The 23,399-nt window shown below is 43.2% G+C and overlaps 1 protein-coding gene across 1 annotated transcript in view; it reads right to left on the bottom strand.

Annotated features, from left to right (window-relative positions):
* Positions 1-259: 259 nt before the first annotated feature.
* The window catches only part of ntng2b (netrin g2b), a gene marked incomplete at both ends in the record, with an annotated part of 96,226 nt that continues 73,086 nt past the window's right edge, over positions 260-23,399 (bottom strand). The window contains 3 exons of the mRNA XM_083793406.1: positions 260-480; positions 3,319-3,453; positions 6,050-6,217. Of these exons, the coding sequence (XP_083649532.1) occupies positions 260-480; positions 3,319-3,453; positions 6,050-6,217 (524 nt within the window). The remainder of the gene's footprint in view (positions 481-3,318; positions 3,454-6,049; positions 6,218-23,399) is intronic.

Genomic DNA, 23,399 nt, shown 5'->3' with positions numbered 1-23,399 from the left:
GGACGCCGGTGCGCAACTATGTATACATCAGGCGTCAATGCGCATAATGTGCATATGTCTGTGTGCACTCGTGCGAATGTATGTGTGTTGCAAAGTGTTGATAGAGGCCCCCGTTGACTATGATGGCCCTCGTTGTGCAGGCAGGGTCACCCTTCACTACAATCCGCAGACATATGACACACACGCGCGCGCACACACACACACACACACACACACACACACACCGCCCCCTCTGTCACAGGGCGGTGGCAGCTCAGTGTCAAGTTAATGTGGTCAGGAGGCGGGACAGCAGAAAGCAGAGTGGCAGGGTGGCCGCGGAGAGGCGGGGGAAAGGCGCGGCGACGCTGCAGGTCTTGCCGCTTTCGCAGCGAGGGTCTTGGCACAGCACGCCCTTGAACTCCGGAGGGCAGATGCACTTCTGGTTCTGGTAGCAGGTTCCTCCGTTCTGGCACAGGAGCAGCTCCTCGTCACAATTGTTAGCTGCGGGGGGAGAGAAAAGTAGACATGATAATATACACAAACATTTCCATGTCAAGGACCCCCCCATATAGCCATAGCACCTGGCTGTGCCCCTAGCCCTAGAATGTCAATCAATCAATCACTCTTTATTTGTCACATACATATTTACGTATTTTTAAAATGCATTGAAATGTACGTAGGTCAGCCCCACAGAAGTGAGCAGTAAAACAGGACAAGAGGACTAAAAGCTAAAAGTAAAATCTACCATTTTAAAGCACTTTCACTGTGATCGTACATGCATTCCATGTATTCCCAATACACAGCCATATGTCGGTGTCCTCCGCTCGCAGTTATAGCAGCGGGACATGCAGTGTTTAGTCAAATATCTCCACTTTTCCACAAGCTTCCCACGGACGACATTATGTATACGAATACATGGAATGTATGTCTATAGTAAGAAACAGTATGAAGGGAAATGGAAGATACAGACTGGCTTGTCACAATTATTGCATAATCGCCTAATCGCATTTACAGAAATAGAAATAGTGGCCGATCCACAAGCTATTTCCACTATTAAATTAATGATGGCCTATGTTGCTCTGTAGTAGGCCTACATTATTTATTTTGATTAGTGGTGTCAGTCATTTCTATGTATAGTGTAAGTGATTTGGTCATATCTGCCCCATGGTTACAAAACCTAAAAGGCGAAACGGCAATGCAATTTTTATGTTCCCGTGTTCAATGGAAAAACACAATTCAATCGTCGTATGTAAAATTGTACAACGCAATTCATCGTCAAATAAATTGTGACGATCGTGACAGCCCTAGATAAAAGGGGCATAATGAGAAACGACGTGAAGAAAAACAAGACGCAGAGCATCAAATTAAGAAACCGCGAGAAGGGAAACCGAGATGCAGTCAGAGGAGCAGAATTCAGGGCAAAAAAGGAACCTGGTAGAAAAGGGAAGACAGAAGTGAAAGAGGCAAGATAAATTCTCCCAGCTTTGCCTCAGGGACAATAACAGGCAACACCTGCCTTTTTGTTACCGCAATCTTTCCCCCCCCCCAAAGTCTGTTTTTTTTTCTCGAGCACTGCACACTTTCTATTCTCTGGGTTCGAGTTAAAAATCATTGTTTTTGAGGAACGTCCACCTCATAATATAATTTGTATAATGTGTTCAGGTAATCTTTATGTATGTATGAATGAATAACATCATTAAAAAGCTATAAAAGTCATTAGAGAAAACAAAGGGGTAGTTACACTGTACAATAAACTTGACCTAAAAACACGGAGAGTCTGTGTCTGTCTGGTTGTGTGTGCGAGGAAGAGGGGGGGGGGTACCACGAGGAGACATACCTAAAATAACTACAGCACCATTGTTACTCAAAGGATAACAAGGTTTTTTGCATTATGTTAGACTAGAATGTCAAGCCTCGTGGTATTAATAGTTCACAAACACATAGGCCCTGCACTGCAATAAATAAGGATGCTTTCCAAAAGCATGTACGCATGCACACACACACACACACACACACACACACACACACACACACACACACACACACACACACACACACACACACACACACACACACACACACACACGTGCACATGTGTGTAGGTGTAAGTGTGCATTTGAATAAGAATGTGTGTTTGACACACAGGTCCCTGACTGGATGGTAGATGCTAGTGGTTGGTAGGATCTCAGTAATGGGGTTAAGGTGTGACACGGTCATCAATTAAAGGAGCACGCAGCTGATGCTACTAATGAGCTACATGATCCATTCCCTTGAGGACTAAAGGGAATATTGAGATATGCAATAGATTAAGTAGCACAGTCAGGCACGTGCACACATGGACATCAAAGGGGGCATGATGAGCCCCTAGCTGCCCTTTTACCTGTCCAGTCTAGCCCAAACATTTAGATTCTCGTAGAGGTTTTTTTCGATTCTGGCGAATCTCTCTACGAGAGTCTAAAAGATAACCCCGCCCCTAACGTCGAAGAAGGAACGTTTGTGCCTCAAAATCACTCTTACCTTGTACAAATGCAAAATCTAAGCTGCTTTAAATGTTGCCCCACTTGTCTGTGAGGTGTTCGCAATCAGATTAAACACAGCACATGCTTATTTTTCAATGAAAAAGGTATTTTAATCAACTCTGTCTCGGAATCTGGCGGCCATCTTGCTTTTCTCTCCATTGTAAATGCGCAAGAGAACCCTGACCGCTAGGGGCGCGGGCAATATTCTGTTGCGCCGTTTACCTCATTTACAATGGAGGATTCAGAAACAGAGTGGATTAAAATACCTTTTTTATTGAAAAATAAGCATGTGCGGTGTTTAATCTGATTGCGAACACCTCACAAACAAGTGGGGCAACATTTAAAGCAGCTTAGATTTTGCATTTGTACAAGGTAAGAGTGATTTTGAGGCACAAACGTTCCTTCTTCGACGTTAGGGGCGGGGTTATCTTTTAGACTCTCGTAGAGAGATTCGTCAGAATCGAAAAAAACCTCTACGAGAATCTAAATGTTTGGGCTATGTCCAGTCCATGAATGTAGCATTTACTATGGCATGAAATTGAGGTGCGACGCAAAAGTCAACGAGGGGCAATGGCCGCGCCCGTGTCCCCGCAGTTCCCAGCTGTTGTTGTCTTGACTGTGGAATATTTCTGTACACTATTACAAATGGAATGTATTCTAGCAGATTTTTTGAAATGTACCTACATCAGTGCCGGGATGAAAGGTCAGTGAAATACTCAGCAGTGAAGGTTATTTCACGATTTTTAACTATCCGCAGTCATTGTGTTAAGTAAAACATTTGAGTACTTTCCCCACCGCTGGCCCAGTAGGCTCTACTTACGGTAACACCCTTGTTTCCAGTAGTATCCAGACAGACAGTCATCACACTTGTTTCCGGTAGCACCGTCTTTACACTGGCAGTATCCGGTACCGTTGCATCGGTCGTGGACAGAACCCAGCTGGTTACAGTTACACTCTGGAAAAAGGGACAAATTGGTATGTGCATGGGTGTGTGTGTACCGGTATTAATTTAACCCATTCTGACCTGAGATCAGATTCATACGAGGTTTTCTGCCGGACACACACTGGTCCTGATGAACCCATTCTGACCTGAGATCAGATTCTAGAAATGTCAGTCGCTCTTCGATTCTTCAAAAATAGCAGACCTACAAGCTCGTATCGCGCCACTCGGTGGCGCGATACGAGCTTGTAGATCTGCTATTTTTCAATAGCTAAAGCATAACATGATGCCGACACCAAAATGGGTGCCCGGTCAGAATGGGTTAACAACTTTGAACCTGTACCTATCATCGAAAGATTTCAAAGAAATATCAAATATTTTCCCCAACAATATTCAATGTGACACATTGTGAGCTTGTAGATTGGCTATTTATGCTATTTGTCATACGGCAAAGTACAGTATGCATACTGTACCGTATAGGGCCTACAGTAGGCTATATGCATACATGTACTTTGTCTGTTATAGGGCTATAAGAGGTCACATGAACTAAATCTGCATATCGGTTCAACATATTCCCACTCTCAACCGGTCACATACTAATACTATAACGCTTGGTCATGATCCCCTCACTGGGTCCAAAAGCATGCTGAGGTACATTTCAGAAAATCTTCGACATTATGCCAAATCCATGTCACGTGACAATGGAATGTGCGCTGCACGTGGAAGAGATGAAGATGACGTTGGCATTAAAAAAAAAACATTGAAAATATGTAAACACTATTTAAACCGTTTAAAACGAGGCAGGCACCGCTGTCAGAGGCCCTGCGAGGTGTGCTCGCCTGATGGCCTCAAAAGGCCATGTCTCCCCTGGAACATTGGGATATCCCTTTGGTCTAGTGGGTAAGATATTGGACTTTCACACAGGAGAACCTGAGTACGAGTCCCGGGCGTTACACTCGTGCAAGGTCAAAGCCAAGCGAATACTCATCAGAGTGCCAAGCACTCGCTTGACACAAGCAAGTGCCTGCGCAGAGTGGTGCGAAGCCCGCGTCTGCCGACTCAGCCCCGTCGTCCAGTTTGCATAGCGATCCCCACCGAGGTGGGAATCAGGTTTTTGATCTGTCCTTGACAATTATGGCACGTGAAAGGATGTCCTCTGTGTCAGCATCGGATGCGGAAGGTATGACCAAGCATCACCATATGATGAAGTGAGAATGAGTAATGGAGAGTGAGTGAAAAATGCAACGTTAGTGAAGGTTTGCGCGCCAGAGGTGCCGGTGTGATATATTCCTTTTTTCCCCCCACCCTGCATGGTGTGCAACTGTGCCAGCGCATAACGCAAGCAAATGCACAGTAAAATCCATAGTTCATTTGAACTCTGAAGTACAGTCTGGAAGTTACAAATGGATCAATTAACACTGAGGATTTTTACTGCGTGGGGCCTAATTTGTGCTGACTCCGAGGCCTCGGCCCTCTTTGTCCTTCCAACCGTGCAAGCTTACCCTCCAACCCCCCACAGTCCACCTACAGATGGATCCCAATCAACACCAGATTTTAGCTCCACGGCAAATGCAAGAGGATTGACCTCCTACCAAGACATGCCGCTTTTGTACATATGGAAAATGTATGACCTGTGAAAGTACATGCAGCATACGCTCTGCTGCGCGCAGTGGTGATTATAATGGTGATTTCTTTTCCGGTACCACGTCACGCGCATGCACGTGCACTCACGTGCATGCACCTACATGTGCACATGCACACAGAACAGCTGATAGCCTAAGCCTAGATTGTTTATAGGGTATGTACAAATTTACATTCGTACATACCTTCAGTATGACCTTTTTTTTTATTATGCACTCACATTGGTCGTATTATGCACTTTATGCTCCTCTTTTTCTCTATCCTTTCACTGGATTCTGATTCTGATTCTGATGATGTGTGCTCTTAGAATCTCGTTGCCGGGCGCCTGTTGGCCAAGTGGTCCAGGCGCATGCCACATATAGGCTTTGACAGCATGTCGCATGTTTGAGTCCCGTTCATGACGACCTCTGCTGCATGTCTCTCCCCTTCACTCTCTCCCTTTTTCCTGTCTATCTTCACTTGATACTATCAATAAAGCCAAAAACAAATCTTGAAAAAAGAAAAAAGAATCGCGTTGCCAGAAAATAGTGCAAATGGCGTGGCAAAAGTGGTTAAAGAAAAAGCCCCGCCACACCAGTGTTGATATCGACTACCTTTTTTCACTGACGAAAACTAAATGAAAACTAAGGTATGACTAAAACTAAGACTACATATATTGAAAATGTTGTCAATCCCTCGCAGCGCCACGCGTTGTGAGCTTGTAGATCGGCAATTTTCAGCAAGTGTGAAATCAGCCATTACGACGGCATCACCAAAGGCTCGACCAAAAATACATTTTAGTCGGCTAAATCAACTGTAGATTTAGCCGACTAAAACTAGACTAACACTAAAACATTCCCGGGTGTGACTAAAATGTGACTATACAATGAAAACTATTCAAGAGACTGTGACCAAAACTAAAATCAAAATGCGCCGTCAAAATCGACACGGCTGCGTTGCGCACCACCCCCGGCCCGTCGCCCACACTCACCTATGCAGACGCCCTCGTCGTCCAGCTCGGTGGAGGCGTTGCGGAAGTAGCCCAGTCTGCAGTGCTGGCAGTTCTGGCCTCTGGTGTTGTGCTTACAGCTGACGCACGTCACAATGTTCAGGTACTCGATGTAGCTGCAGCGGTTGGAGTGGCCATAACACTCACAGTCTGGAAAGGAGAGGAGAGAGAGAGAGAGAGAATAGTACAGTGCACACTGACTGCACAGTCAACGCCGCAGTATGCATTCGGTGTTGATTTTGTTCAGCGAATTTAGATTTTTAGTTTTAGTCCATATAGTCTTTGGGAATACAGCTTAATTTTGTTTTTGTCATATTTTAGTCATCTGAAATGTTTTAGTGTTTTAGTGCCTTGATGGTGTTGTAATGGCAGATTTTACAGTTGGTTGCATGCTGAAAATAGCTGATCTTTTCAGAGTGCAACCAAACTAATAATAATAATAATAATAATGATCTCTTCTCCACTAGTCCCTCCCTAACATTTTAGTCTAGTTTTTATCTGTTGACGAAAATGTCAGTATATTTATAGTCATAAGCCCTTATTTATCAACGGGGTGTACACCAGGTGTCACCATTAGTCATCATGGCTTAGTTTTTATTTAGTTTATGTAGTTTTCGTCAGTGAAAAAAGGTAGTCGACGGACATTTTTTGTCATAGTTTTAGTCAACGAAATAAACACTATTCATTTAACCCATTCTGAACGGGCACCCATTTTGGTGTCAGCATCATGTTATGCTTTAGCTATTTAAAAATAGCAGATCTACAAGCTCATATCGCGCCACCGAGTGGCGCGATACGAGCTTGTAGGTCTGCTATTTTTTGAAAAATCGAAGAACGACTGACATTTTTAGAATCTGATCTCAGGTCAGAATGGGTTCATCAGACCAGTGTGTGTCCGGCGGAAACCTCGTATGAATCTGATCTCAGGTCAGAATGGGTTAACCACTTAAACCCTATTCTTTGTAAATAAATACACTGACTGAGTTAAAATAACTGCAGTTGGACCACTTTTTCCCCTCGTAATCTCTTCACCAAAGATATCCGATCTACAAGCTCACAATGTAGAGTCTGCGTTGGGGGGTCGGTCAGTGGAACGCACAGACCACAGAGTCTCAGTATGCTTATGTTTATGTTTATCTACCTGAGTTGCTCCGTGTGTCATATATATTTAAATGTATGTAAATAATCGTATGTTTTTAATGAAAACGGGTTTTACTCCAAGTTTATTGTGTATTCGAGCAGTGGTTTCCAACCAGTGGTCCGAGGTCCACCAGTGGTCCTTGAGGGGGTTCCAGGTGGTCCCCCAGCTAAATGATAGAGAGTTGGTAACCAAATGGACCCTTATATCTTCATAGGACATTCTGCATTTACATTTAGCAAGAGTTACATTATTGTTAAACGTCTGCATTACTTAATTTTTGCCTGTTGTCTCTCCTAATGGTACCAACATCAACACAGCATGGAATTGTGGACAAAATCTTATCCAACAACAACAACATATTCTTTAGTTTTGGGTCTGCAAGGCAAAATCTTATCAAATGGTGGTCCATTGCTTAAATAATAAATACTGAATAAATAATGGGCCTTGACATGAAATGGGTTGAAAACCACTGTATTAGAGCATGATTGTGTACAATCAAAGGATATTGCCTTTTACTGCTATTTTGTTTCGCTTACTATTAGTTCAATAGACAGTGACCACTTAAATCCCCCCTTCCATTACAACAATATAATACTGCTGACTATGTTTTACTGTGCTATGCTGACGGGAATTCCACTCTGTATCCTGTGTGTGTGTGTGTGTGTGTGTGTGTGTGTGTGTGTGTGTGTGTGTGTGTGTGTGTGTGTGTGTGCGTGCGTGCGTATGCTTGTAAGTGCTTTTAAAGCTGCAATTTATATTTTAATGAATGAAACGAGCGTGTTAATACAATATACAACTAGCACATGTGCAGTTGTTGGAGGTGGTCTCCCCCTGTTCTTCCAATAAGATACTGGTGTACACTTTATTGATCCTGGAGGTCCTTCAGTTATAAGCGTTAAGTCCCCTGTCCAAGCAGGGATTCCATTTTTGAAGAGCAGCACAAGTTCTTCCCCCCCCACACAGGCCACCTAGGTTCAAATCCTGTGTAGGACAGTGTTGCTGCAAATTTTGATTTTAGTTTTAGTCATAGTCTCTTGAATAGTTTTCAGTACGTTTTAGTCACATTTTAGTCACCCGGAATGTTTTAGTGTTAGTCTAGTTTTAGACGACTAAATATCATACAATTTTAGTCGACTAAATCTACAGTTGATTTAGTCGATTTAGTCACAATGCGTCACGAGCTTGTAGATCTGCTACTTTCAGCATGCAAACCAAGTGTAAAATGACTCATACTGGATCTCTTGTCCACTAGTCCCTTCCTAACATTTTAGTCTAGTTTTTATTTGTTGACGAAATTGTCAATATATGTAGTCTTAGTTTTAGTCATCATAGCTTAGTTTTAATTTAGTTTAATTTAACTTAATTTAACACTAACATTTTGGTAACATTGTAACAAATGTTTCTTCATTCTCCATGCTAATGAGCCTAGAGTCGCCCTTTGCAACAGTCGACAGTGTTTCTTTTAATTTGATCCAAGGTAAAACATTGTAAAGCTATGGAAACAGTGATCTAAACACATTTTAGGAAAGCTTTTCAACATGCCTCATGGAATTACATTTTAATCCTCCAAATTGTATGTATAAAATAAAAACATTATGCTTAATGTGATACTGTGGGGAAAAAAGGGTGGAATACCATTATGTTGTATGTATGACATCATTAACATTATGCTTATACAGTAAAATCCTCAGCATTACATTTACTCTGAGAGTGTACAGATGTAACAAAATGGACCCATGAGGAGTCAATTGGTTACATTTGTACACTCTCAGAGTGAGTCAGAGTTGAGTGTGTGCGCGCATGTGTGCTGGGTGGGTTGCTCTACATTTCTCGTTCAGATCATCATGGTACCTAATTAAGGTTTTATTAAGCTTTAGAAGTCGTGCTTCAAGGCATCACTGTCCTCTAAAGAGGCGTTTACCGGGCATGTTTATGCAAATACACATTTAAATGCACATTAAAAAGTCGGAGTTTAGCTGTTTAATCAGCCGTCACATTATTATTTTATTATTGTTTGGTTGATGATGCCAGATGAAATATTAATGGGTTGGTTTAAAGGAAGCGCCATAAAATGCTGCTCTCAGCACTGAAGGAACCCTATTCACAGGGGGGGGTGGGGGGGAGGGGAACTGCCTAATTAAATATAAATGGCCAATTACTGCACAGACGAGAGAGGCAATGGGACATTGTTTCTCAGATTAACGCAAACAGTCAAGATGCTACCTTAGGAGTATTTATCGCTAGTTAATTGATAACAAGGTATGGTGTATTACGAGAACCAGCTTGGGAGAGCCATGGATGCAGTCATTACATGAATAATTGACAAACAAACATCTTTCCAAAACGGATTAACATAACGTCAGAGCTGCCATTTGTATGACGAACAACAGTTTGTATAATCGCGGATGTATCACGCAACGACGTTGAATTGATGTGTGGTTACTTACCTTGATTGTGATGAATTGTACAAACACACATGCAGAATGACAAGGGGCAGACGGATGCAGGTGAGAAAAACAAAAACAGAAACGGACAAACAGAAAATAAACGAGAGGAATTTCTCCACAGTTCTTTCTTCTATACATCTTTCTACCGTTCAGGAGAAAATCCACACTTTATAAATTCCAGAGGGGGTTTTTGAATCCACTCATTTAAGCCCTGCAAATCAGATGATTTGAACCTGCACTACTGGTCCAAACTACTGCTACTGTCTACTACCATGTACTACATGTCTCTACAGTCCCCTGGCCCGGCTTGTTTTCGGCCCTCTTACCTTCAAATGCTTTGTATATGATGCCAAAATGAGCCTGGGGCTCTCCTGAGATCAAGAGTTTCAGAAGCCCTTTGGGAGAGGAAGGGATCTTTGTTTAAGAATCAGCGTTCAACATTCGTCTATACCTGCACCTGCCGGCGGCGCTGTGCTCAGTCACACAGCTGCAGCAGGGACACGGTATATTCAGCACAGTATAGCCTCTGGGCAACTATCAATGCTATGGAGAGGTCAGCTCTAATCTGTTACTGTATAAGGGAGGAATGTTGGCTAGATGGAAGGGGAGTTTTACTGGACTCTAAAGACCAATTTATGCTACTTGTTTACATCGCAGTAAACAACAGTGACTGATTCTCGGTTTGTTACGGTGAGTGGCGCTGTCCTACGGAATCGGGTCTAACCAAAGGGATGTACAAGCTACAATCGATCCGTTTAATGGAAATGATCCTTAACTATTTTATCAGGACCCAAACGGTGTTCCCGCACTGTTGGTGAACAGGATAATGGAAGGAACATTGTGTTGCCTGATATTCACCACTTAAGCGCATTTTCAGATACAAAATAAATAAGAAAAATAGCACAATATGGTCTACAAGCTCACAATGCAACACATGTATGAGGTTGTAGATTGGCTATTTGAAAATATATATTTTTTAAGTTTAAGTTGAAAAATCACACCCGTGTGAAGTGAGGGGCGCTCTTGTCATCGTACATCATCATGGTGTAAAATAGACACTATGTCTATTTGCTCAGACACTATGACGTAAAATTGTCCATTCATTGTCAATGGGAATTTAATGTGTGTGTAGGACAAAGTTTGTGCACACACACACACACACCAAAAGCTGGATATAGAAGGTCCTAGTGCCCCTCAGAGATATTGCCTATTATGTCCAAAATAGGGATGTGGGGTTGAACGTGGTTACGGTATTAAAGGAATCACGTAATCGCGACCAAGGGGAACATTTGGGCCCTGATGTGAAAGAGTTGAGAATCTCTGTACTAAAGAACTAACAAAAAAAACAACAGTATGTCCTAATTCTACCTTTCCTTTTTTCTTCTATCTCTTTCTTGTCTTCAACATCCTCATCTTCCTTCCTCCCGTCAGGCTGTGTGGTCATACGACCCTGAGTATCTTGCAGCACCACAGAAGAGCAAGCACTCATCAGAAATGCTTCTGTTAGCATGGTGCACTGGAGCCAGATGCACCACCTCGCACTGAGTTCAAACGTAGCCTTAGCCTATAGTTATAGCTTAAGTGGCTTGACTTAAAAGCCTTTTAAAATGCCATTTAAGCTCTAGGCTAAGGTTGGACTTAGTGTGAGGTGGTGCAACTGGCTCTCAACGTCGGCTTCAGGGACCACCAAATGTCTAAATGGACCCTCCATTTGCACACTCAATTTGACAGTGGAAATTGGGGTCCCAAAGATTATCTTTCTTCCATTTTTACACCCTGTTACAGACTGTTTATTTTGGACCCCCATGGCGGGCCCCCGAACCAGACCTTGACAAACACTGTCGTATTGTGTAGGATTAGGACACTAGACATAAGCTATAACACACAAGTTAGCTATATGAAGCACATAACCGACGTTGCAGTTGTTGTAGGCACTTTCCAAAAGCGGAGCGATGACGTAAAAGTTTGTCCTAAATGGAACAGAAGAAAAAAAGATGTACATATACAGGTATCCCCCTGGGGTCTATGCAAGGCCCCTTAACGGTTTACCTCTAGTCTATAATCCAAACCTCTTCACCAAAAATAAAATAGCAGATCTACAAGAAATCTCTTATAAGACACAATTATTTATTCTATACATCTTCTACCATTCAGGAGAGTGGCATCCACACTTTACATATATTCCAGAGAGGGTTTTTGAATCCACTGATTTAAGCCCTGCAAATCTGATGATTTGAACCTGCACTACTGCCTGTGCTATACTGCTGTAGATCCTTGAGAGAATAGCTTGCAGATCTGCTATTCTTACCAGATGTTTGCCCCCAGAGGGACGCTATATATACACATTTCTACTGTCCTGTCCTTTCATTCCTCCCAATTATCTCTCACACCCAGGGCTAAATTAGCCATTGGGCCAGGGGCCCTTCAGGGGACCTGGGCTGCATGGTACTGGGTTTGAGGCCGTTTGGGGACATTCATTGGCTGTTGATTGTTTTAAATTTAGGTCAAAAAGATGATAAACGGAAAAACCACAGAGATTACTGACCCCAGGGCCCTCGTTAATCCGTCCCTGCTCACACCCATTCATCCGTCTTATCAAACAATCTGATTCTGAATGAAAACGGCATCAGACGTAGACCGTCAGATGACACTAGCTATAGCACATTGCCAGACACTATATTGTTTTTTTAAGTTTGTTTTTTTTAACAGAAAAACAACTTGAAGCAGCATGTAATATTTGCTGACAGAATGTCAGCTTTGGAGTCGCAGTATATCTTATCCATGGCCTTGCAAGTTGCATCTGTCAACTGGATGGATGATCCCAGCGCTATGGATGGAGAACATATAGGCTCACACTTTTAAATGGCCTGACTTTGACCCCAATTAGGCCCGACTCCAAAAAGGAGAAACAACACTTTCAAATCACTGTGCATGCCAGAAGCACAATGACCTTTTGCTCTTGGGCTGCCTCGGGCTCCACCTAGTGGTGTACAGTTGTATCTATACTGTATCTTAATGTGACTTGTCAAACGTTCATATAAAATCATAGGAATCAGCAATTGAATGGCTCCTTTTCCCTTCATTCTTTCCCAGACAGGGTCTATAGGAAGGCTTTTCTCTAATATCTCAAAAAACATTATTTTCTTTTTTATTTGTTTCAGACGGGGGGTCACACGCTTACTGACAATAATTATGCAAATAAATGTGTGCTGTGGTTCTAATCGCCCATCACTGAGGTTTACAGTATATAATCTGCATGAGATGATTTGTTATTCGTTCAGTGTAAACGTCACCGATACATTATTTCAGCCTGTTTCTCTCTGTCTTCATCTGATAGTGGCTCACGCCCACAGGGGAGCCTGGAGGAGCCTGATTAATAATTTGTAGTATGATCGTGTCGGCACACCAAAAATAGCCCATCTCCAAGCTCGTATAGAGCTTGGAGATCGGCTATTTTCGGATATACAACGTCGTTGTGCGACGAGCATGAATTTTGATTTAAGATGAAGCATTAACCTTGGACTGACCTTGGCTGAGCTATATTATGAGAGGATTGAGAAACCTCTTCATCACTGTACGCTTTAGATGTAATTATCTGCTTCATGGAGTTTTTATACAATACAGATTTTCAGTCAAAAATGCATAATGTCTGTTGTACTGTACACAACGCGGTCATTCAAGAGAGTATAAATTAATAATTCTAAACCATTCAATATAATTTGGTTATCTCACATGAAGCTATTCTTAACCCATTCTGAACGGGCACCCATTTTGGTGTCGGCATCATGTCGTGCTTTAGCTATTGAAAAATAGCAGATCTACAAGCTTACAAGCTTATAGCGCGCCACCGAGTGGCGCGATACGAGCTTGTAGGTCTGCTATTTTTTTTTTATCGAAGAACGACTGACATTTTTAGAATCTGATCTCAGGTCAGAATGGGTTCGTCAGACCAGCGTGTGTCCAGTGGAAAACCTCGTATGAATCTGATCTCAGGTCAGAATGGGTTAAAAGCAGGCAGTGGCGTATAACAAGGCAACAGTGGGGAGTGGGCACCGACGTGGGGTGGTCGCCGCGGGCCCTCAACCACCCCCCACCGCCGTGCAAGGATGCCGCAGAATCAGAGACGGAACAGAAAACAGCCCAAACTGCACATCTCGGAGTACTGTACATGTACAGTAGTAGCGACTCTAGCGAGGTCGAGATGAACCTGCCGGGATGGTGAACAGGGCAGCAGCAGCTCAGTGCGGTCGGGGGAACCCTCGGCATTCCTCCATGTTATTGGCCTATTAGCCTCCACTAGAGCTGTTGGGCGGCCCGCAGGTGCTAGCATGCAGCCAGTGTTGATTTCGTATGGCGAGAAATGTTCATAGACTACCTTTTTTCAATGACAAAAACGAAATGGAAGCTAAATGAAAACTAAGCTACAATGACTAAATATACTGACAGTTTTGTCAACAAGTGTAAAATCAGTCATTATGACGGCATCAAGGCCCGCCAATACACATTTTAGTCAACTAAATCAACTAGATGTTGTCGACAAAAGTCTTATGACATTAATCGACTAAAACCTAGACTAACACTAAAACATTCCAGGTGACAAAAATGTGACTAAGACTAGGCCTAAATGAAAACTATTCAAGAGACTGTAACTAAAACGAAAATAAGAATTTGCTGTCAAAATCAACACTGCGTGCAGCAGCCCACTGTGCTCCACCAAACTCAACTGTCATTGCATCTCTGTATGTACTGTATGTACCTGCGTTGTCTGCGCCACGGTAGTTATCCCATTCTGACCTGAGATCAGATTCATACGAGGTTTCCGCCGGACACACACTGGTCTGATGAACCCATTCTGACCTGAGATCAGATTCTAAAAATGTCAGTCGCTCTTCGATTTTTCAAAAATAGCAGACCTACAAGCTCGTATCGCGCCACTCGGTGGCGCGATATGAGCTTGTAGATCTGCTATTTTTAAATAGCTAAAGCATAACATGATGCTGACACCAAAATGGGTGCCCGGTCAGAATGGGTTATAACGCCCCTGAAACCAGAGAGAAACGAGACATAATTTGTCTCAATATATGTATTGTTTTGTATTGTATGATCTATATGGAGTTGAAAATATGTCATATGAGATTGGCTCAGTATATTTCCATTTTCGTTTTTATGTCATATGAAAGCAGGCAATCATAGCTTCAAATTGACATTGGTTTTTCAGTTTGACCCACCAGTTTTGGAGATATGGCTTATAGCAGCGAGTTGAGAAAACAGGCTTGAAAGGTTCACTTCTATGGACTCTAATATTACACCTAGCTACATGTTTAAGCATTCATTTCATACATGTCGATTTCAGCTCTGACATTTAGACAATAGTATGTGAAGAGTCTGCCTGAAACAGTTAGTCTTGCCGCCAAGTTTTCGTCGCTACTTTTCCTAACACACACACAGACTCCCAAATGAACTAACTATACATAACTTTTGCACACATTCAGTTTGTATTACATTCTTCATTGTCTCTTTCACAGCTCCCCCAACCCCGCCCCCTCTTCTTTCTTACTCTGTTTGTTCCACTTTCCCAGAGGGGCTTTATGCCATTCCCCAGGATCCTTTGCTTCAGATTCCGCGGGGCTATATTGTGCATCAGTGAGACGTCTAGCGAAACTAGTTCAGGCAGAGTCGAGCTAGAGAAACTGGCTTCGTTTTATATTCATCTTTCTATATACTCTATATACTACCGTGTGCCGTTCACTGCAATGCAATTAGAGACCTCAATTAAAACATCTGAGTCAGCTGTGGAGATTATGTGGAACGAACAGGGGCGAATCAATCTCATGAAGCCGACCGTCCGTATAACATGTATGTTGTTGGGGGACGGTAATGATTAGCGGTTCATTGGGGACTACTCTAGTGTGTGGGGGCGTATCCGTACGCTTTCCCCCCTCGAGGTGTTTGCGCGTCGGCGGCGGCTGTGCATGTGTGTGTGTGCGTCTCCGGTTGTTCTTCTTCTACAGAGGGCTGTGTGCTGCTAGCATCTTGCCCCCCTGCTGCGGAGCCCCCCCCCCCCCCCCCCCACCCATCCCCTCCCCTCAGGCTATCTCCCGCCCACTGGTTCTTCCCTCGTCCCCTGGGCCATCCAGGATGCCAACAGCTGTTCTCACAGCAGCGGCTCCCTGGACCATTTCACACGCCTGGCATCGCGCCGTTATTAACGCCGCATACCCAAAGTGTAACCCCGCCTACACACATCCAGTCACGTCTGACTCTGGCCCCACTCTGTCACATCCTCACACAAACGCGTTCCGTTCACACACACACACACACACGCTAGCGGACAAACTCTCTTTGGGGAGAGAGCACAGCTCTGAATCCAGGGTGTTTCGCAGGCTGATGTAGCACGGCGGAGAGCATGAGTGCATTTAATCTCCGTTACCCACACTGCCTTAGGGGTGAGAGAGATTCACACTGCTCCTGGCATTAATCTCAATCAGCTCAACTTGTAGTGTCTGACACCAGACACTGGCAGGCAGACCGCTCGGGTTCCCCCTCTTGCTCTGTTCTTGTTCGAGGAGGGTATTATGAGGTGAGAGGGGTGTGTGTGTGTGTATATTATGTACACATGTGCGCGTGAGCGCGTACAGTATGCGTGCACAGTGGCTGTTGAGTTTTTTCCGTAACTGTGTGTGTGTGTGTGGCAGCCAAAATTACTGAGTGACAAAATAGCACGACTTCGTCTCAACAATCGCATTGGGTTTGTTTTGCTGTTTGATTCGTTTTGAATGTTTAATACGTATTTACATTACATTCAGTTTTTGGGGCCTACTCCGGTAGTGCCAGTGGCTCCACAGGGAGCACATGTACTGTATGTCTCTGAACTGTACATAAATCACATCAAGTCATTTAGGCCCTCCACTACCCCATCATCCTTCCACTGCTAACGCCCATCTACCCCTCATCTCTCTCCTGCACTCCACTATCTCCCTCTCCCCCTGCATTAACTGGATTTCTGTGTCATTATCTAAATTGAATGAACAGCCCCTGACATCTGATATTATGTTGTGTAATGTAACATTATGGCAGGATGTACAGTATAACGGCATTGTTATGCGGGTTTGCCTCCCAAAATTGACACTTTTGTCGAGCGAGCCACGCCGTGAGATCCATAAAAAAATGACAAACTGATACATAAATATATATATATATATATAAATATGCGAGTTTGAATTGGATTATTCTATTTTCTAGGGGCTACTGCTCTATGTTTACTGTTATCTAGAGCTAGAGGCGTGGCCTACCTTTTCTGTCGATAATCTTGGCTTCTGAAGGCTCTGTGTTGACCGGGGTTGGAATGGTGGGAGGGCGCTCAGTCACAACTAGAACCACTGACTCTTCTGTTATAGCTGAAGGCAATTCTGATCTTTTAATGATTGGTGCAGACGGTTCAGAATCCTCATTCATTTGTGGGGACGGTTCAGCATCCTTAGTTATTGGTGCAGATGGTTCAGAGTCTTCAGTGATTGGTGCAGATGGTTTAGAGTCTTCAGTGATTGGTGCAGATGGTTCAGAGTCTCCAGTGATTGGTGCAGATGGTTTAGAGTCTTCAGTGATTGGTGCAGATGGTTCAGAGTCTTCAGTTATTGGTGGAGACGGTTCAGACTTTTCATTGATTGGCTCATTTGGTTCAGAGTCTTCATTGGTCGGTGGCGACTGTTCAGAATCTTTAGTGATTGGTGCAGATGGTTCAGAATCTTTAGTTATTGGTGCAGATGGTTGAGAGTCTTCAGTGATTGGTGCAGATGGTTCAGAGTCTTCAGTGATTGGTGCAGATGGTTGAGAGTCTTCAGTTATTGATGGCGACGGTTCCGAATCTTCACTGATTGGTGCAGATGGTTCAGAATCTTCCGTGATAGGTTCATTTGCTTCGTAATTGTCTGTGATTGGTGGAGACAGTTCAGCATTTTCAGTGATTGGTTCATTTGTTTCAGAGTCTTCAGTTATTGGTGGCGACGGTTCCGAATCTTCACTGATTGGTGCAGATAGTTTAGGGTCTTCAGTTATTGGCGGAGACAGTTCAGACTTTTCACTGATTGGCTCAGTTGGTTCAGAGTCTTCAGTGATTGGTGCAGATGGTTTAGAATCTTCAGTGAATGGCTCATTTGGTTTAGAGTCTTCAGTGATTGGTGGGGACGGTTCAAAATCTTCAGGGATTGGCTCATTTGATTCAGAATCTTCAGTAATTGGTTCATTTGGTTCAGAAACTTCAGTGATTGGTGGAGACAGTTCCGAATCATCAGTGATCGGTTCCTTTGATTCAGAATCTTCAGTGGTTGGTGGAGATGGTTCAAAATATTCAGTGATTGGTGGAGACAGTTCAGAATCTTCAGTGATTGGTGGAGACAGCTCAGAATCGTCAGAGATTGGTGGAGACAGTTCAGAATCTTCAGTGATTGGTGGAGACAGTTCAGAATCTACAGTGATTGGTGGAGACAGTTCAGAATCTACAGTGATTGGTGGAGACAGTTCAGAATCTTCAGTTATTGGTGGAGACAGTTCAGAATCTACAGTTATTGGTGGAGACAGTTCAGAATCTACAGTTATTGGTGGAGACAGCTCAGAATCTTCAGAGATTGGTGGAGACAGTTCAGAATCTTCAGTGATTGGTGGAGACAGTTCAGAATCTACAGTGATTGGTGGAGACAGCTCAGAATCTTCAGAGATTGGTGGAGACAGTTCAGAATCTGCAGTGATTGTTGAGGACGGTTCCAATTGTTCAGTGACAGTCTCAAGAGGTGTGGACTGCTGGGTGATGGGTTGGATTAGATCTGACTCTTGGGTGAATGGGTCTCGAAGTGTGAATTCCTCTGTTGGCGCTGGGGTTATTAAAAGCCTTTTCTCCTCTAATGGAGTGGATGTGAAAGGGAACAGAGAATCTGTTGTAACGGGAAGTGTCATGGATTCCAAAGGAATATCCAACACATCAATGGTGGCGGGACTGGAGAGAATCTCATTGAATGGGGTTATGGTCTCTGAATCGTCAACAGCAATCTCTGGTGGTAGATAGCTGATGTCTCCGGTGTCTGTTGTAGAGAAAGGCTCTTGAAGAGTGTGAATACAATGAGCAATGAGTAGTCGAGCATTAGCATAAGAGATGCTGCCTCAGATTGTTTATCCAAAGAAAGCCTAGATTTCTATAACATAGCATAGCACACACACACTCACACTGTACACTATGCATCTGCGTTCATATACACGGTGTGAGAGCACACAAAGAAAGTGTGATTTCACACTGCGGAGATAGGCAAAAGTGAAAAGCTGTTTCATAACCCTCTCAGTGCTGGGAAATGACACAAGTACGATTTTGCCCAATACAATGGCAATTAAAGTTGTCACTTTTGTTGACAGTTACAAATGGAAATGACAGAATTTGCCAGTTTTATGTATTCTCATTTTACACTTGTGTTGTATCTATCTGTTGTGTGTGCATGCGTATATCTACTTAAAGCTATCCACAGACTAGTGCTATACAATGTCTGGCCTCATAGCCTTTAAAGGGCCACTTCACCCGTTTTGCAACCAGATATTATTCCAATGATCCTTGGGAGACAAACACTTTCCTGGGGTTTTATGTGGGTAATATGGAGTTTTTAGATATTTTAGTATTTCAAAGTGTCTGTGATGTCACATGCAGACACTGGTCTCACTTCCTTCCTGGACTTGTATGTTGTCTAGGGATGCACCGATCCGATACTCGTATCGGAGATCGGCGCCGATCCAGGCTAAAATTCTAGATCGGGTATCGGATCGGTGGCCGATCCATTATCCGATCCGATCCGATAATTATGTGTAATTACAGTATGAAAAAAACTCTACCTCCTCTGTGACACAGCAGTGTAGTATTGACAGTATAACATGTGGAATGCAGCCAGGCTAGCCTGCGCACACATTAACCTGGTCTAATTGTTGCACAGTTATTTAATAAATAATTCAGTGCTTGTTACATTTTGTTTTACAAAGTTGGGAAAGTAATGTTTAAGTCAAGCCTTGATGTTGCCTTACACAAAATAATGATTCCAGACTCCACACAGTGAGGCATACAGCTTAATAGGTTATTACGTTTCTTTGTGGGGGGTATCGGATCGGTACTCTGTATCGGCAGATACTGGACCCCCATGTATCGAAATCGGTATCGAATGCCAAAAAGCCGTATCGGTGCATCCCTAATGTTGTCTCAGTAAGACAGCCCTCTCCCTCTCCACAAGTTGAGGTGAGTGCACAAAAGCATTATGATCATTGTAGTAATCCAGTAACCCAGTCAAACCCTATAGTCAAACACACAGACTACATTATTTTGCTGGCTATAGAGTGCAATTTCTTTTTTTTTTTTTTTTCTAAGATTTTTCTTTTTGTCTTTTTATGTCTTTACTGATAGTGAACAGTAGCTAAACAGGAAAGAGATGGGGAGTGACACGTGGCGAAGGCCTGTCGGGCTCAGGAGTCGAACCCGCAGCACGCCGTCTGGCAGCCTAGGTGCCCAGACGGTTGAGCTAAACCGTCCGGGAACGAGTGTACATTTCAAATTGTGCTATCAACATTGAGTGACTGGAGATTCTTCCAGCGGTGACATGTCCCTTTAAGGCTATACACTGCTAGACACTAACTAGTATATAATATATAGTATCTAATAATAATCTTTGCTAATATACGACTGACTACTACTACTACTACGACTACCGCTATTACCGCTATGCTTAACCGATTCTGACCGGGCACCCATTTTGGTGTCAGCATCATGTTAGCTTTAGCTATTGAAAAATAGCAGATCTACAAGCTCGTATCGCGCCACCGAGTGGCGCGATACGAGCTTGTAGGTCTGCTATTTTTTGAAAAATCGAAGAACGACTGACATTTTTAGAATCTGATCTCAGGTCAGAATGGGTTCATCAGACCAGTGTGTATCCAGTGGAAAACCTCGTATGAATCTGATCTCAGGTCAGAATGGGTTAAGGCTATACACTGCTAGACACTAACTAGTATATAATATATAGTATCTAATAATAATCTTTGCTAATATACGACTGACTACTACGACTACCGCTATGCTTAATTAGGGCCTACCTGAAGTAGCGTCAAGAGGTCGAGGAGATAGAGAAGTGACCTCTGAACCTCTTAGCGTAGGAGTTGAGCTGACGAACCTAGTGGACTCTATGAAGGTCAGGGACAGGGGGAGGGTCTGAGCATGGTCGTTCACAAGCAAACGGTCACTCATTGCATAATCTCATGACATGACATGCCTGTATTATGCATAGATTAATTCATAGGTTCACTGTAACACAGGCAAGCATACTACAGTGTTGGCCTACTTACAGACCCACACCTAGTTCAGCTATTACTTTCAGGTGCAAGACCACACCATGAAGCTTGAGACTACAGTATGTTTATTTTAATTTCTCTCTCTCAAACACACACACACACACACACACACACACACACACACACACACACACACACACACACACACACACACACACACACACACACTTTAATGCCAATACTTCTGTACTTATTACTCAAGTACATTTTGAATTTCTACATTGCAGTATTAGTACTTTTACCTAAGTAAAACATGTGAGTACTTTATTCCACCACTGTGCGTGCACACACATGCACACGCACACACGCACACACACACACACACACACACACACACACACACACACACACACACACACACACACACACACACACACACACACACACACACACACACACACTCACGCCAAAGGTGTTTCATTTCAACCAAACGTAATTTGCATATAACGCGATAATTTCTCTCCGGCATTAATGCAGGCAAAATCAATGATAACAATAACATTTAATGCCAGCCGTCAGTCTGGGCATTCCTGTCATCTATTACTAGATATTACTAGAGCGCTGGGCAGTGATTTAGGCGGGCTCTAATGATGTCATTGTGATTCAGGGAGAGTTAACGTTTGCCAGAACACCTAATGACGCTGGGCTGAGTGACAGGCATGCATGGTGTTAACCCATTCTGACCTGAGATCAGATTCATACAAGGTTTTCCACTGGACACACACTGGTCTGATGAACCCATTCTGACCTGAGATCAGATTCTAAAAATGTCAGTCGTTCTTCGATTTTTCAAAAAATAGCAGACCTACAAGCTCGTATCGCGCCACTCGGTGGCGCGATATGAGCTTGTAGATCTGCTATTTTTCAATAGCTAAAGCATAACATGATGCCAACACCAAAATGGGTGCCCGTTCAGAATGGGATAATGGTTCACATGATTTTCTAGACATGATCCAATCCACGTTCAGTTTCAACTAAATTTATGACAAGCAACAGAGCGGAACGAGGATGAAATGCACACAAATGGAACCTGTGAGAGTCCCTAGTGTGCGCATATACGCGTTCATTCTGGGAATTTCTGGCCCTATTTTACAGTAATCTTGAGTTGAAACCACCCTATGTTATACTTCCAAAATGACTATTATCTTTCAGGAAATGGAAAGAAATAACCTGTGTTCCATTCCAATGTAGTTATTATTTTGTCACAACCTAAAAACTCATTCCGTTTGTCCCTATTTTGGGCATGTTGAAAATGTACACACAATTGTTCACAGAATAATGAAAATAGCCGATCTACATTGATCACAACATGTCGAGTTTGTATATATCTGCCACTGTCATATGGGTGGGTATCCATTTATGAAAAATCACACCCGTGTGAAGTGAGGGGTGCTAATATATTAGAGTCTAACTCATATTGATTAGGTAATGTAATGTGATGTAAAACAAACGGTGCCAACACAAACATTAAACACCATTAACAATAAAGAGGCAAAATGACGTGAAAAACGACACATTATGACGTAAATGTTCCCTTCATTGTCAATGCGTTTTACGAAACAAACTTTGAACTGAAGACAAACATTAAACCCGTGTATAGGAGGGGCTATAGCGCCCCCTCAAAAACAGATATGAACAGTATGAAATGTGTGTTACAGCGCAAAGTGTCTGTCTGACAGCGACAATGTGACATGATCTCATGGTATATAAGCCGTGCATTCTGTGTGATGATGAAGGACTTGCATGAGCGAACACATACACTCTTCTGTCTTATTTGCCGCTGTGTGTCAGTGTGCTTCTAGGGGGGTTTAATCCCTTCTGAACGGGCACCCATTTTGGTGTCAGCATCATGTCATGCTTTAGCTATTGAAAAATAGCAGATCTACAAGCTCATATCGCGCCACCGAGTGGCGCGATACGAGCTTGTAGGTCTGCTATTTTTTGAATAATCGAAGAACGACTGACTTTTTTAATCTCATCTCAGGTCAGAATGGGTTCATCAGACCAGTGTGTGTCCAGTGGAAACCTCGTATGAATCTGATCTCAGGTCAGAATGGTTTAATCCCACTCGACCCACAGAGACTTGCCGGGATTAGATCGTGGACGAGGAGAGAGGTGACGGTCAGATTGGGGTCATGATGGCTGGACAGGGTGATGTATCGTCGTTTGTGTGTGTGTGTGTGTGTGTGTGTGTGTGTGTGTGTGTGTGTGTGTGTGTGTGTGTGTGTGTGTGTGTGTGTGTGTGTGTGTGTGTGTGTGTGTGTGTGTGTGTGTGTGTGTGTGTGTGTGTGTGTGTGTTGTATGTATTGTATTGTATTGTATAGGTACTTTGAGGTGTATCACGGATGTATTATTACGCTTTTCTGTAACGTTGACA

This window comes from Protomyctophum parallelum (assembly GCF_964188405.1).
Source record: "Protomyctophum parallelum genome assembly, chromosome: 21".
NCBI lineage: Eukaryota > Metazoa > Chordata > Actinopteri > Myctophiformes > Myctophidae > Protomyctophum > Protomyctophum parallelum.
The sequence above is the reverse complement of the archived record's forward strand: the minus strand, read 5'-3'. Positions and strand labels throughout refer to the sequence as shown.